The sequence below is a fragment of the Anopheles maculipalpis genome, chromosome 3RL (assembly GCF_943734695.1).
Source record: "Anopheles maculipalpis chromosome 3RL, idAnoMacuDA_375_x, whole genome shotgun sequence".
Taxonomy (NCBI): Eukaryota; Metazoa; Arthropoda; class Insecta; order Diptera; family Culicidae; genus Anopheles; species Anopheles maculipalpis.
The window spans coordinates 62,814,393-62,828,178 of NC_064872.1; the positions used below are offsets into that span (position 1 = coordinate 62,814,393).

General features: G+C 40.5%; 2 protein-coding genes across 2 annotated transcripts in view; one reads left to right on the forward strand and one right to left on the reverse strand.

Moving 5' to 3' along the window:
* Positions 1-13,786, forward strand: part of LOC126563252 (biogenesis of lysosome-related organelles complex 1 subunit 2) — a 271,392-nt gene that overhangs the window by 167,794 nt on the left and 89,812 nt on the right. The window lies entirely within an intron of this gene.
* On the reverse strand, positions 12,910-13,638 carry LOC126563004 (vacuolar protein sorting-associated protein 28 homolog). Its single transcript, XM_050219610.1, has one exon. It carries the CDS (start codon positions 13,591-13,593, stop codon positions 12,961-12,963), a length of 633 nt encoding a protein of 210 aa, XP_050075567.1. The 5' UTR covers positions 13,594-13,638; the 3' UTR covers positions 12,910-12,960.

Here is a 13,786-nt window from a genome sequence, read left to right on the forward strand (position 1 = left end):
AATGAAAAAGATGTATTCTTATTCTCGTTTCGATTAAGCTGTTGATGATCATGATATGATAATGATGAATTTCGCCTCTCATCATCCCTCAGGTCCCTAAATTTGATGCTGATAAAGGGAAAGTGATTTACCGGAAAAGTTAGCAGCTTCCATTTGAGTTCAAGTGCGTATTGTTAGTTTTTGTGTCATTTCTAAGAACAACAATGATAATTATTGCCAATATACTAACCTAAATAAAATTCAGACCGCCAGAGAATAGGATTCTTAGAATGCTTTTAAATTCTTCCAAGAACAACAAGAGTAGTTACTCGTAATTTATACAGTGAAAGCAATAGTTTGTCTCAAAGGATAAAATAATAATATCCAACGAAAAAATTAGATATAATTCACTCAACTCACCTCACATCCATATCAAGGATATTTTTTCATAGTAATCATAGTTAATAATTGAAAGTTAGGTTAGTCAGTGAGGTAAAATTAGGTTAGTTAGAGTAAAAAAAAAAATCCACATAGAAAAGTACACATTACCTCTGATGGACAATGTCTTCAAACAACAGTTACTTTCTTTTATTTCTTTCAATATATTATTGCCAATAATAGAAATATTTTTCTCAGTTTTGTACAATTTGTATTCACTTGGTTCCATAAGAGCTTCTAAAAACATTGCAAACAAACGTTTAAAAGCTAACTGTAATAACATTTTAAGAAAAACAACCTTAGAATCCATAAAAAATCAACTAAGACCATCGAAATAATCAAATTGTCACCCTTTTCGCAGCCGAACTGTTTCGTAAAGAGTGTTTCGAGTCGGGTTTTTATTTGGAAATTGTAATGAAAAACGTTGGAGTAACCTTTTTCGTCGATTTTCAAGCTTTCTGCGCTGTCTAACGCATAGTCAATTACCGATTTAGAGAGCTTCTGTCAAACGTTAGAGCATGATAATTAGAGCTTCTGCTTTACTTAACAAAAATTTATTCTTTCTGTTCTTCAACTGTATTCTTTTTGGCCATACTAATAAACATTTTAAAAAACTACTTTCTAATAAACAATTTTCCATATGTAGAAAATTTCGCCTAAATCTATTTCTACCCTCGCCTCACCGTACGATGCAATTATTCATCATACGTGTAATAATATTATAGTTTAAAAATAATTGAACAAAACACGTGGCAAAACTCACCACCCATAAATTGCTCTCGATCAAATAATTATCCACCAGCTCACTCACCCCTATCGCGCTTACCTGTAAATTCAAGACGCATGCTGGTCTGGCGTCTGTCCGCCACGACCAGCGAAAGCAAGCAAAGTACATATGTATTTTTTTCATTTCTTTGCTGCCCTTTTTCGCGTGTGGAGCGAACCCTTTCTATGACTTTGCATCAACCGAAAACTGCAACATACTGCACGAACCCGAAAAAATCGGAAACACGCAAAAACATGGCCATCCACGCGTAACAAGTGAAAACCCGTCCGCGGGATGGTTTCGTTTTCATTTGCCACCCTCGGTTGGGGGGGTTGGGAATTGAAGTACGTACGGCGGTCCTCTTTTGAAATTTTGCATTCCCACATGTGAAGGCTTTAAGGGGTTTTTTTTCGGGAGGCGAGCTTTTTTGTTTTGTTTTCCCGTTGTTCTCTTTGTGGCAAAGTCTTTTGCAAAGTTTGCGAAGCACGCAGACGGAGAAGAAAGTGGTGCTTGGCTTGAGAGTTAAGCTCGACGTAACACAGGAAAACCTTATGCCCAACTGCAACCCTTTTCTGCAGTTAGTCTAATAGTTTTCTGTTTATGCTACGCTATCTTTCTTCTTCTCGCGTGCTGAGGATCAACAGTTTGTTCTTTCTTTTTCTCTCTGCTTTCTGCCTGCACGAAGGAAAACCGGCAAAACAACTCACATTTTACAGCGCCACAGTACGGTGGCGAGTAATGGCCAGTAATGAACCATTTCGCGGTTCGCTTCGGTTTCGGATTTTCTCGTTCTGTTCCGGTGATTTGTTAGTTGAAACACTAGGCTAAATCACGGCGCGAACAGTGATCAGGGCGGCATAGTGCGGCGTTGTTGAATGAATGGGGCCCCGAATGGATGCGTGTTTTGCGCTGCTTCGACGGATTGGAATTGGCGGTAAAATTAAGAAAGGAAGAAAGTTGTATACAAAATAGCACACCGAATGTAAGTGAAAAAAAAAAAAAAAAAAAAAAAACATTTACGACGTATCGACGATCGCAGGAAACGGTTCGCCGCTTCTGATGCTTGCGGACGTGGCGCTTATGTCGGCGCGGGTGTCCCTAATGTTTCGTTTTATGTTTAACTTTCGCTACTCATTGTGTTATGCAACGCTCGCAACCTGCCAAGAACTACTGTCTCTGCCGTCCGGGTGAATGATCATCAGCATCATCATTAGTCGACATCAAACGGATGATGGATTTATCCCACATTTATCACACAGTTTGCTGTTACTGACGCACGTAAACAATCCCCTATGATGATGATGATGGTTCGGTTATGTTGTCTGTTTGAATATTACTTGCGCAATTGCAGCGATGTTGCGGATGAAAGTTACATTTAAGGTGCATGATGCACCGTCCAACCAACATACTCATACGGGGTCATAAAGTAGATAGTATGCTGTTTTATTTGGCAAGTGTATGTGTTTCGTAGGGTGTGCAACTCACATTTACAGCTCTGCCTTTTTTTCTGCAGTGACACCTTTTCATCGGCAGATTTCACTTTTAGGGCCTCGCCTCACCTTTTTAGTAGAGGTTTGATAGATGCTGTATCGTCTGCTGCACATGACTTTACCCTGTGATTTGGAAATAAATTATTAGTCTTCTTATCCGATATTATTACATAATAATAAACCAATAACAGCTGATATTGGTTTGAGAATTGTGAGGTGTTGCATTTTAGTAATAAAACTATAACAAATTCAAACAATTGCAGCAAACTTTTGAAATTCAATTTGCAAAAATACTTTTCGAGCAGTAGCAGTAACATTTTTTGCAATAAATATTGTGACAAGAAACAACCAGTAGGCAACCAGGCGTATGTAATTGAACTTACATATAAATATGACATTTTGACTGTTCGGAGTTTTGAAGTTTGAGGTAAATCAAATATGATTTTTTTCAATTATTTATAGAGGCTTTGAGTTTCTCAGACTACATTCGAATCTTTACTGTAAACAAAGCTATTTCGGATGCGGCTTATCTATAATTTTTTAACTGTTGGAATTATGGCTGGTAAAAGTTGGAATTATTGAATAAATTTCTCTATATAAATTGCTGATGCGTAAAAATCTAATAAGGCGGTTTTAATGGAGTTTGTCCTTTGATAGTCTAGGTTGTGTCAGGTGGAGTTCCAGTTTTGGGAGACTAAGATGTTGGTAAAACGGATGGCATCTCGGCGAAAAACGGAGTTGTGTGCTTCTGTTGGACGAAGTTTCCGTTGATTCCGTAATGACCCGAAATCCAACAGAAAACGATTGTCGGAGACACAGGTATGGAGTGTAGAAGCTGAATATGGGGGTCTTTGGAGGTGCCATGTTCTAGGTTGGCCAGAACACTGGAACTGTCGTTCGGTCCTCTTCACCGACGACAGTCCGTCGATCTATAGTCCTTCGTCGGTGATTAGTTGGTTGGCTATTTCTTCGACAAAGAAGATGGAAGTGTGATTAGGAAGTTTGATGGCGCAGTTGACTATGGACGAGTAGATTCCACAGTAGAAATAAAATATCATGGAAGATCGTGATTGAAGCATGAGCTCCAGTGATGAAATTTTGAGTTTGAGTTCATGGCTTACGCATTTAAATTATGTCAATAGCATATCTAACAACCTTGGAAGAGACAAAAATGATGGATCAAATTATTTTAAAGCAATACGATCATTCGTATAGAGATACCAGTCGACTGATGTGATTTGCCTTTGACACCTTGATCAAGATTCCTTCTTAGCCAAGATTCCTTGGATGGGGAAACCCCTGGTAAACCCACCATAGACATTTACAGAAAACAAACCTAAATGATCGTCAGATACTTTTTAATGCAATAGAGAAGATCGTCAGAAAAATCAAAATTCAAAAAATTAAGTTGACATTAATTAATTAAGAGTTGACAACGAAATAGGTAAAGAGCAGGAAAGCATGCATTTTTGTGCCACATCACTACTGGAAGCAGTAACTGCCTATAATAGGACAATAATGTAGATACCAGATTGCATATGTAGTCTGATCCCTTAAAAAAATTTGGTGGCACAATTCGTTTATTCATTATGTCTGTGCTATTAAACACGTTTTTTAATGCTGTAGCTTGACACAGTGTGCTACCGTGAACCAAGGACGCATCTAATCACTCAACAAAAAAAATGGCAAAAACAACCATCCAAACTACCAGGAAATTTGAGGAAGATTTATGATTTCTGGTCTCCCACAGTAAAGAATAGTTATGAACGTAATAGAACAAGAAAAAAACCCAACCCTCACAATAACACCCCACCAAATGCTGTCGATCGTGTAGAGATGTCCTTCGGTGTTGCAAAATCACGCCGCTTAAAGTATCATAATCGCAACGATCGCTAACCAGCTTCTCAAAAAACGAAAAAAAAATACTAGCAAACCCCAAAAAACAATGCTAAAACTACACAAGGTACGCAACCACGCAACCGACACCGTACGAATGCCAGTGACCTTGTTGTGTCAGGGCATTAGCGCAAAAAAAAAAAGCATCACATTTTGTAACCGTTCGTCAGTCACGCGAATTGCAAACTAGTTTGACAGACCCAGAGGAAACGTTCAGCAGCATGGCCCGAGATGATCGCCAGTCACGTGAGGCTGAAGATTCTGCTAGATGAAGCCAGCGTGAGTGTACGCGTGTTCTCTAAGGCGCACGTTTGCGAATCGGTTGTAGACACCTGATACAATCGTTTAAAGTCGGCGGTCGGTGTTGTCTATTTTTTGTAGCGGATGTAACATGCAATGACTTGCCCTGGCTCGCCCTGCTTCACCGGCAGCTATCACACCTCGACGTCAGGATCAATGTGTCAATGCTGTGCGCCGTGTGAATGTTTTGGGCACTGGGCCAAAAAATGGTCAGTGGGTGGTGATGGGTTGCGTTTTCAGTCGTGTTTCATTTTTGGTTGCTGCTGTCGGGGTCGGGTTAGTATCTATTTGCCTCACTATGGGATTGATGGGGAGTTTATCAACAAAGATAGCAATAAAACAAGTGAATTGATTGTTTTATTTAAAAATATGTACAATTAAATAATAATTTCCCTAGGCAAGTAACTCAATTTACCTTATAAAATTGACCAGAACTTGTGAGTAAAATAATTTAATATTTTACTTAATATTCGGTCGTTACTCATTCCCTTTGCATTTACATATTCTTTATTCGTCATCATTTTCAGCAGTATCGACATCAACTTAAATGGCACAGGCAATGTCTATAATTTAATAATATAAATGTATAGTATAGCAACACGGTCAGGCCGTTCCTCAAACAAAAAAAAAGTTTATAATAGTAAATCAACTATGTTCCTCATAAAAAAAAAGTTTGACGATGCGATCACCGTCAAGAAGATGTTTACTTAAACATCTTTCTTAAATCTTTCTTAAACAATAATGCTTCGTAACACTGTTTAAAGAACTTATATTTAATTATTTTTCTTCCTACAAAAAATGAAATCTTTTTGTAAAAGTCAGAATGTGTCACACTAAATGCAACATCTTCATCATGGGATAAAGTCCGTAGAACGAGCCAGTGGTGTATCAAGACATCAATCAGACAGAATCTTTAGCGCATGTCTAACTGATTTGAAGAAACATTCTCCCTTAGATGAGATTGTCTCCTATATGTGGAAGACTTTTAGACAATAACCTCTCTTTAAGAGTCCTTTGAAGGAAGATATTCCTTGGGCAGAGGAGATGACTTCAAGGTTGACGAGGATTCTTGAATGAAGATCTCTTGGCGGCCACCAGCATCGCCCATGATTAAACCCTACTGCGGTTGGTACTAATCTTAAATTGTACTTTCTTGCAGTCCAAAAGAAAAGCAGTAGTTTTCTTCCTTTTCTCCGTCATGGTTGTTCTATAAATGAATTTCTTTAATTTATAATTTCTTTAACCATCCCGCAGCGTCAATTTCTCACTGTACTGCCTTTTAGAAGCTGTATACCGTTTTTCACGTTCTAGTCCCCCGGTGCGGTTGTGGTTGTAAGCCGAGATTGGCGAATGCGAACGTCAAATGTTTTTTTTTTTTTTGTCAAGGTAATTCGAACTTGAACTACTTTCAATGTCCCTGAGCGGCACACTGAGGGAAGAGGTGACATGCTGGGGTAGGTGTTACAGTATATATTCCCCCCCCCCCCCCTTCCGTTTTGCATTTCTTCCCATCCGTTCCAACACCACCCCCTTCACTGTCTGTTTGCGTGAGGTTTTTCTATCATAAAAAGGGACATACGGTGTCGCGTTTAATTTCGTGACCTAATTTTTTCGTTCACACTCCATAATTTGCGGGTAACTCACCCACCCACCCAGCGGAATCATCCTCTGGACCGGTGATGATGATGATCATGAGTGGATAAATGCTTGCACTAGAAATAAGTTGCCAAGTGGCGAGTATTCACTTTCGCTGATCAGAACTCTCCGGCGCTCGTGTCAAAAGGGGACATTATAAATAAATACCGAAAGATGAGCCGCTGTTTGGTGCGAATGAATGTGTTTATTTCGGTGGCATTTATAATTAAGGACGATTATTTTAATGCATGTTGACATTGGCAGGATTAATGAAATCGGAAACCAGTAACACTGCCAGCCGAAAAGCGTGTTTGGGCCTCGTTATGTGGATGAATTATTTCTTACGTTTGCTTGTAAGACAGATGATTAATATGTGTTTATGTGCTTTATTATACGTCGTTGGAGGATAAAGTTAAACCATTACACAGTTACATTAAATCATGTTCGTGGGAATAAGCAAAAGTTGTAATGAATGCAGCAAAAACCAGGTTCGATTCTACTAACCCAAATTTTCTCTTTTGAAACAATCACCAGTGGGCGAAATGAATTGTTGAAATATTATCCGCAGTGTACAGGCGGGCCGTCACCACAATGGTAGCAATTGGCTGTCGGTGTACGGAACGGGGGTCGTAAATAACTATCGACTTATCGCTGCTTGCTATCTGCAAGCTCAACCAACATGCTTCTCCACGACGCCATGTGATTTAAAGTAAACGATCGTCACGCCGTCCGTTCGCCGTACGTGCTGACTCAATGAACTGGCTTAGTGTCAGCTCGTGTCAGCAGAGGTTAAAGTGGGTTTCCCATAAATTCTTCTCCCTCTTAAAGGAAGGTTCAGAAACTGGCGCAGATGCCGTGTGGATGAGATTGGTGGAGAGTGCAAGTTAATGCATTTAATACATCAGCGATCATCATCGAGCTAGTGAAATCGATTAATTTCGAAGGATTAATTTACAAGAATCGATAAAAAATGCATATCGACATCACCAACTTCGACACCGGTTTCAAGAAAAAATTTGGAACAATTTTTCCTTTAAGAATTTTGCTTATTTATTTAGTATCGTATTTTTGTAAAATGAGGCTTTTTATGTACGTAAAATAGCGCCGCAACAAAGATACAAAGGAGTCAAGGGAGCTTGACTCCTTGCATATTTCTACTTATTTTTATTCATTACTTACTCGAGGCGCGAGATAAGACCATAATCATGCGGACGTACTATAAATATGCATGTCTCAGTCATCCTTCCCATCGCGACCAATTCCCATGCCAGCCAGGGACCTAGAACCTTCGCTGTGTTGCAATGTGCGCGAGTTACATTGACAGTGTAGATGCCGATCATGCTACTTATCATCGCATTGCATCCCTCCCGGAATGCCACTGACCGGGCAGATAAAAGGCAGCGAAAGGGCGTACGCACTGAGGGTGTGCTCGGAGTACCCTCGGAGAGTCAAGGCTGGCTTGACAAGCTACCGCGTCCGGAAATGGTGGAAGCTGCAAGGGCTATCTCGCTTAGAGTCGGTGGCGGTCACTGCCGTCTGGGGTGTATCAGCGCAAGGTTTCAGCTCCTACTTCACCAAACCCGTACGCACGGAACACGCCTTATAAAGTGCTGTAACCCACCGCACAAAACGACACACCAACCTACCGACCTACCGACCCACAGTGGCGGTCCACCCGGCGCGACGCAAACTTACTCGCAAACAACCGACCGACGTGGATGGGTGCATGGGACTTGCTGAAGGTAAACTTCCTTCGCGGCGACGCCATCGTATAGCCAGTGTCGCCCCGAGGGTTTAGGAAGTGCAGTCCATAGGAGTGAGTCTCTCTGTTGTCTCGCACGCTCGTGTCTCCTTTCTCCTACCCGTTGCAATAACCTACGACACGTTCGTCTTTCCGGTTGGGATGAGGAGAACACTGCAGCCATACTATCGGCTTCTGACCACTTCTCGCCGAAGCACTGCAGTCAGCGAAAGACCTTCACGAGGATCAGCCGCAAGTCTGGCAAGCCATGGCAGACCCAGACCCTTTCCTTTATGCTCCGTGCGGAATCGTGCGAAATGTGTGTTTGTGTGAGGTTTGCTTTCTTGGAGCTTGCAGACGGTAGCTGAACCAGAGTCAACCGTGCCTCTCTAATTGGTTGCATAAATCTAAAGAAGCCACGATGAGACAATGTTGGTGGGGAAAAACAAAAACTGTCACTACTTGTAATTGGAGAATGGTTTCCAAGTCTTGCGTTGTCTTAAACGAGACTGCTTCGGTGGCATTCGTCCTTGACTGGAGGACGGGAGTATGCCGTGCTTTTCTTCCGTTCTTAAGCACTAAAGATTATCAGCTCCTGCTAAATACTTCAAAAATTTCATCTGAAAAATACCTCAAAAACTGAAAAATGTGTAATTGTATAGAAATGTGTATTGTATGTAATTGCAGTTTTAAATGTATTAAACCTTTTCAATCGTTCAATTAGAAATAAATTAAAAACTTTTCCAAAAACTAGGTGATAATAAAAAATGTATTTAGAAATTCGGTATACATTTTAACTGGTTAATTAAGTTAAATATTCTTCATCTTTTAGGCCTAACGATCCCTTCTAGGTCATGGCGGTCATCCAATGTCTTACTAGACATTGGATAGACTAGACTAGTCTTACTTAAATAGTCAGTACTCACTACGAGGGAACGGGTCCGGATAAGATTTAAATCCCGGTCCTGCTGTGAGAAGACCGGCACCATTGTCTGAACACTTCCGGGTCGCACCGGTTAAATATTAATTAGTCTGATTACTGCTATCCTCATGTTCGTGTCAATCATGTGTCAATCAAAATAAGATTTTGCAATGGAATTGTTGTAACATTTTTCAACTTCTTAAGCCGTAACTGGCAAGAACTCGCGATTTTCTTGACCATGCCCACTTGATCCTCAGTTTGATCTGTAGCAAACAATTGAGTGGGATGCAATAGCAGGTCTTACCTGGTGAAGGTCCTCTGCAGTCATCGAAACGTCCCATTTGGTTATTCTTAAAGGTCTCGTCAATATTCAAATTTCCCAAACGTAACTTCAATATTAACCTAACTATATTTGCGAAAAAAGACGCCATTTAAAAAAAATAGTAGTAGGGTGGGATACAATCGATAATTTACTTAACACTTTCTCCTGTTTAACAACCAGTGGACGAGCATACACAGTTACTTTCAAAAATTTTAATTCAAATACTACTAATATGGAATCTATTTAACATGTCTGCTGGCCACCGATTACCAATATCAATATTCGATTGCATTACCCCGAACCACGACCAGTACATAAATTGTAAAATTTAAACCATACGCACCATGAGCAACGGGCTCGTTATAGATCACCAGTAAACGCCACCATCCTGTTTCCGAACGGACGCTGATCGTGCGAAATGCGAAAAAAGGCGAAACGGTTGATGGCGGTAGTGCATTAGCTCATTGCGTCCTACACGAAGGTTGTTGCATTTTCCAAGCGCCACTCCACATACGGGCGCTGCTTGTATGCTGAAGCTGGTATGCGGCAGATTGGCCCCCGCCCCGCCCGTCCTAATGGTGGTGGTCCGCGTACTTACACGCGCCACAAACGCATTTACGCATAGATGATGAAAACGGGTCGTACTTTGCCAAACCTGCATGCCAAGTGATTAGTTTCCAGATGTGCGTTTTAAAAATGGTAAATAGTTTCGAGAAGGGTAGAAGGGATGGAGGTGCGTATGTGTGTGGCGGTAGAGCATAAATGTAGCCGGAGAATGTAACGGAATGGTGCAATGGCAAGATAGCTTAGTGCTTCGATTTTTATGTTTCAGAGTAAGATGGTTGAACTTTAATGGGCCGTTTAGCTGATCGTGTGATGGCTATAAAGCCAAAAAGGTTATGTAAAATTATTGATTGATGCTTTACTGGCATATCAACTTCAGCTCCAGTTAGTGTGTTTTATATAAAAATATATCTAAATCCCTAGCAATACGGGCTGGCCGTCGTTCATTAATAAAAAAAATATCTTAATCCCATATTGTAATACTAAATCCCACATTTAAATTAAATCAAAGTGTAGCCCTTCGTACACCCAGATGCGTATTTAGTCCCTGGGAGGTCCTAAGCGGAATGGAAGTTAAAACCCCTACAATATTCAATCTACTAACCGGAAGGGAAGGTTCTCTTACTGAATTCTTGGCCCCGTACCAGCTCGGAGCCCCACGTGGCCGCTTACCGTTAAGCCCGCCACTACGTAAACCTAGTCATCCAGTCAAGTAGTATCCTACCTTGTACACGCCAAACAACAATGTTTGCCTACGTAATATACCATTCATTCATGATTCCTGGGTATGGAAAAAAAATCCCAAGAAACCACACGAACGCTTCATCCTTCGGTGCTTCCATTCAACAATATCGAGTAAGAACAGCACGTTCTGCTAGACAGCTTCTAGTATTACACTTTTTCGGGTGCATTTGGGTTGTATAGTTTTCCCTGCTAGCTCTAATCGCATTAAGAATGAGTTCATCACTGACGTCAGAGGATGTGAGGGTCGTGAGTGCGTTATACACGTCTGTATAATTTTATTAAGCTAGAAGAATCAAAGCACAACGACACTGTTGTGTCTGCTTAAACGTAAATTGCGCCAGCAAGTATATGTTGTATTACGGCGACGTTTCGTAATACTAAAACAAAAAAGGAATGAAATGTTTTTTACACACATGTTATTACGTCTTTCGAATAGCAGTATGACCAACAGCAATTTGTTAACACTAAAGAAGTTTAAATTAGTTTGCTTTCATCATCGAAACTCCGAATTCCTTGAGTTAATTTTATTCTAAACTAAAATAGGCACAGTCCTTGCAACTGGACAACAGTCCGGATTGAATTTGATGCCCGGTATAGTCGTGTGGAAGAGTGGCTATAGCAATAGACTACCGGACTTCCTCGATTGTGATATAGAGATAAAATGTTGCCCAACAGATGTAAAAATGGTATTTACGACATTCTGTAAAACGACAAGTGAGAGGAAACAATTGAGAATTTCTAAAAAAAAACATGCCACAAAATTTAGTGTAGTCAGTAGGATAGTCAGTCCTGACTACGGGGGGGACGGTCCGGATTGGTTTTGAATACCCCTGTCCTGCCTTGCTGTTGTTGCCTTTACCGCTGGGCACTCAATAAATATTATTAATGCAACCAAATAACAATATTGTATAGTAAAATAATATTGACCATGTAAACGACGCGAATGTGGCCTAACTCGATGCTAGCATAGTCTTCAGGAAGACTCATAAGACTGAGCAGCAGATTTTAGACGGATATATGAAACTTAAGATCTTAAGGCCTCGAGCCACGGGACATTTCAAAAGGTTTTTATAAGTTTTTGTGAAATTTTTTCGCTTTAAAATAGCTTTTTGAAAACCTTAACTACACGGGGCAATCGAGAAAAAGCTGAGATTGTTTTCAACAGTTTAAAATCTTCCGAGGCTCGAGGCCTATACAATGACAGAAATAAGAAAATCTTCCAGACACATGATACATGAGTTTGATGAGCTAATAATTTAAGATATTCAGATATACGGCCTGAGGAGGAATGTCTATATGAAATTGTACAATGTGGGTAACTTCTTCATCAATCCTACGATAGCTTTATACATTCACAAACTGCAGTTGAGTTCAATACTACAAGAGATTTTTTTGTTACAATTTTTTACAAGGAAATATGTTACAATTACATAAAGCTATAATTCCAGATCGTAATCAGATTAAAAAATGTGCAACAAAATGTTCTAGTATTTTTACTCAAATCTTTTAATGTAAATAACTGGTAGTATTGAGGGTCAGAGCTTGTACCCTTTTTTGTATCATGCTTTGTCGTTTATTGATCCTCTTAAAGCATGCGTGATTTGAATGTATCAAAGAGTTCATGAACAGCATCATACTTTAATGTGAACAATATTGATCCATATATTCTGTTCCTTTCTATTATGTGAGGAATATGACTAGCAATAATAATGAGTGAACAGTCAACCCTATTACTATTTACTCCAACCTTCATTTAACTTTTCCGACTAGTCAGTAATATTTGATCATATGAATTTACAAACTTCAACCCGTAATCTGAATAATTTCTCTTGCTTTTGGCACAATTATATTATTGGATGCAACAACTACAATTGTTAACTACTCAAAACTCGAATACATGTTTCAGTTAAACAAGTTATGTATATATATTTCTTAATTGTTTGAGTAAAAATATGTGCATTCCTACACGTTTTCGTCAGCTCGCTTCCTTTCTTTATCTCACTTTTTTCATCCTACGCTGTTCGCTAGATGTTGATTAACCTGATTCAAATTCCTTCGAAGCCCTGTCCATTTTGTTCGTTGCCCTGCCCCCTCTCGCTTACAGTCAATGACTTATGTTCCTATTTACAGTTCCAAGGAAATACGGTTCGCCAGTTCTGACGCTTATGTGGTGTGCAGCAGATTGTTAAATGCCGAATAGGACGATTCCAAATCGAAAAGCAGCTGACGGACCTGGGCCTCCGTTAGATCGTCGGATGCCTGCATCGTGTTCAGTGTCGCCAACCAGTTGGACACCTTCTCCTTGCCCTCGAAATTATCCGGAATCAGCGAAAGCCGGTTCATCGTATCCAACAGATCGCGCAGTTCGGGCTGTAAATCATCCATCGCACGAATCTCGAGCCGCAGCTTGTCCATCAGCGTAATGAACATTGACACTATATCGGCAATGCACTTGCTCGTGTTGCCCTTATCGTCCCGGATGGTAATTGGACGATCTTCCCGTATGCGTTCTAGTGCCGCCGGACAGTCTAGCCGGAACTTTTTCACAAACGAATCGATCGTAGGAAACTCGTCGCCTTGCACAATTTTGAACGCGACCTTGTACTGCACCAGCAGCTTCGAACAGGCAGCGGTATACTCCTGAGGCGTAATGCAATCCCGGATGTAGGCCTTTTCGAGATTTTGCAGCGTAGAAACAAGGGCAAACAGATCCGCCAGGTTGTCGTACTTTTCACGCTCTCGTGCCTGCCGGTAAAGTTTCACCTCCTCGTACAGCTCGGGCCGATTGTCCTGCATTTTCGGTTGGGCGAAAGATTGCTTCCTTCCGGGCTGTGTTTTCTTTGTACCAGACTGGGGTGTTTTCAATCACTACAGGGGACCGTTCCCTCTCGTACTATGGAGGGGTTATTGGCTTTGCAATAGATTCTAACCGTCTTTAAGAAATGCAGTTCCTGCAGCTGAACAAAACTGTGCACAATCTGCACTTAGA

What these genes read in the sequence shown, in the direction of transcription:
- LOC126563004 (XM_050219610.1), bottom strand. Translation starts at nt 13,593, where the DNA reads ATGCAGGACAATCGGCCCGAGCTGTACGAGGAGGTGAAACTTTACCGG.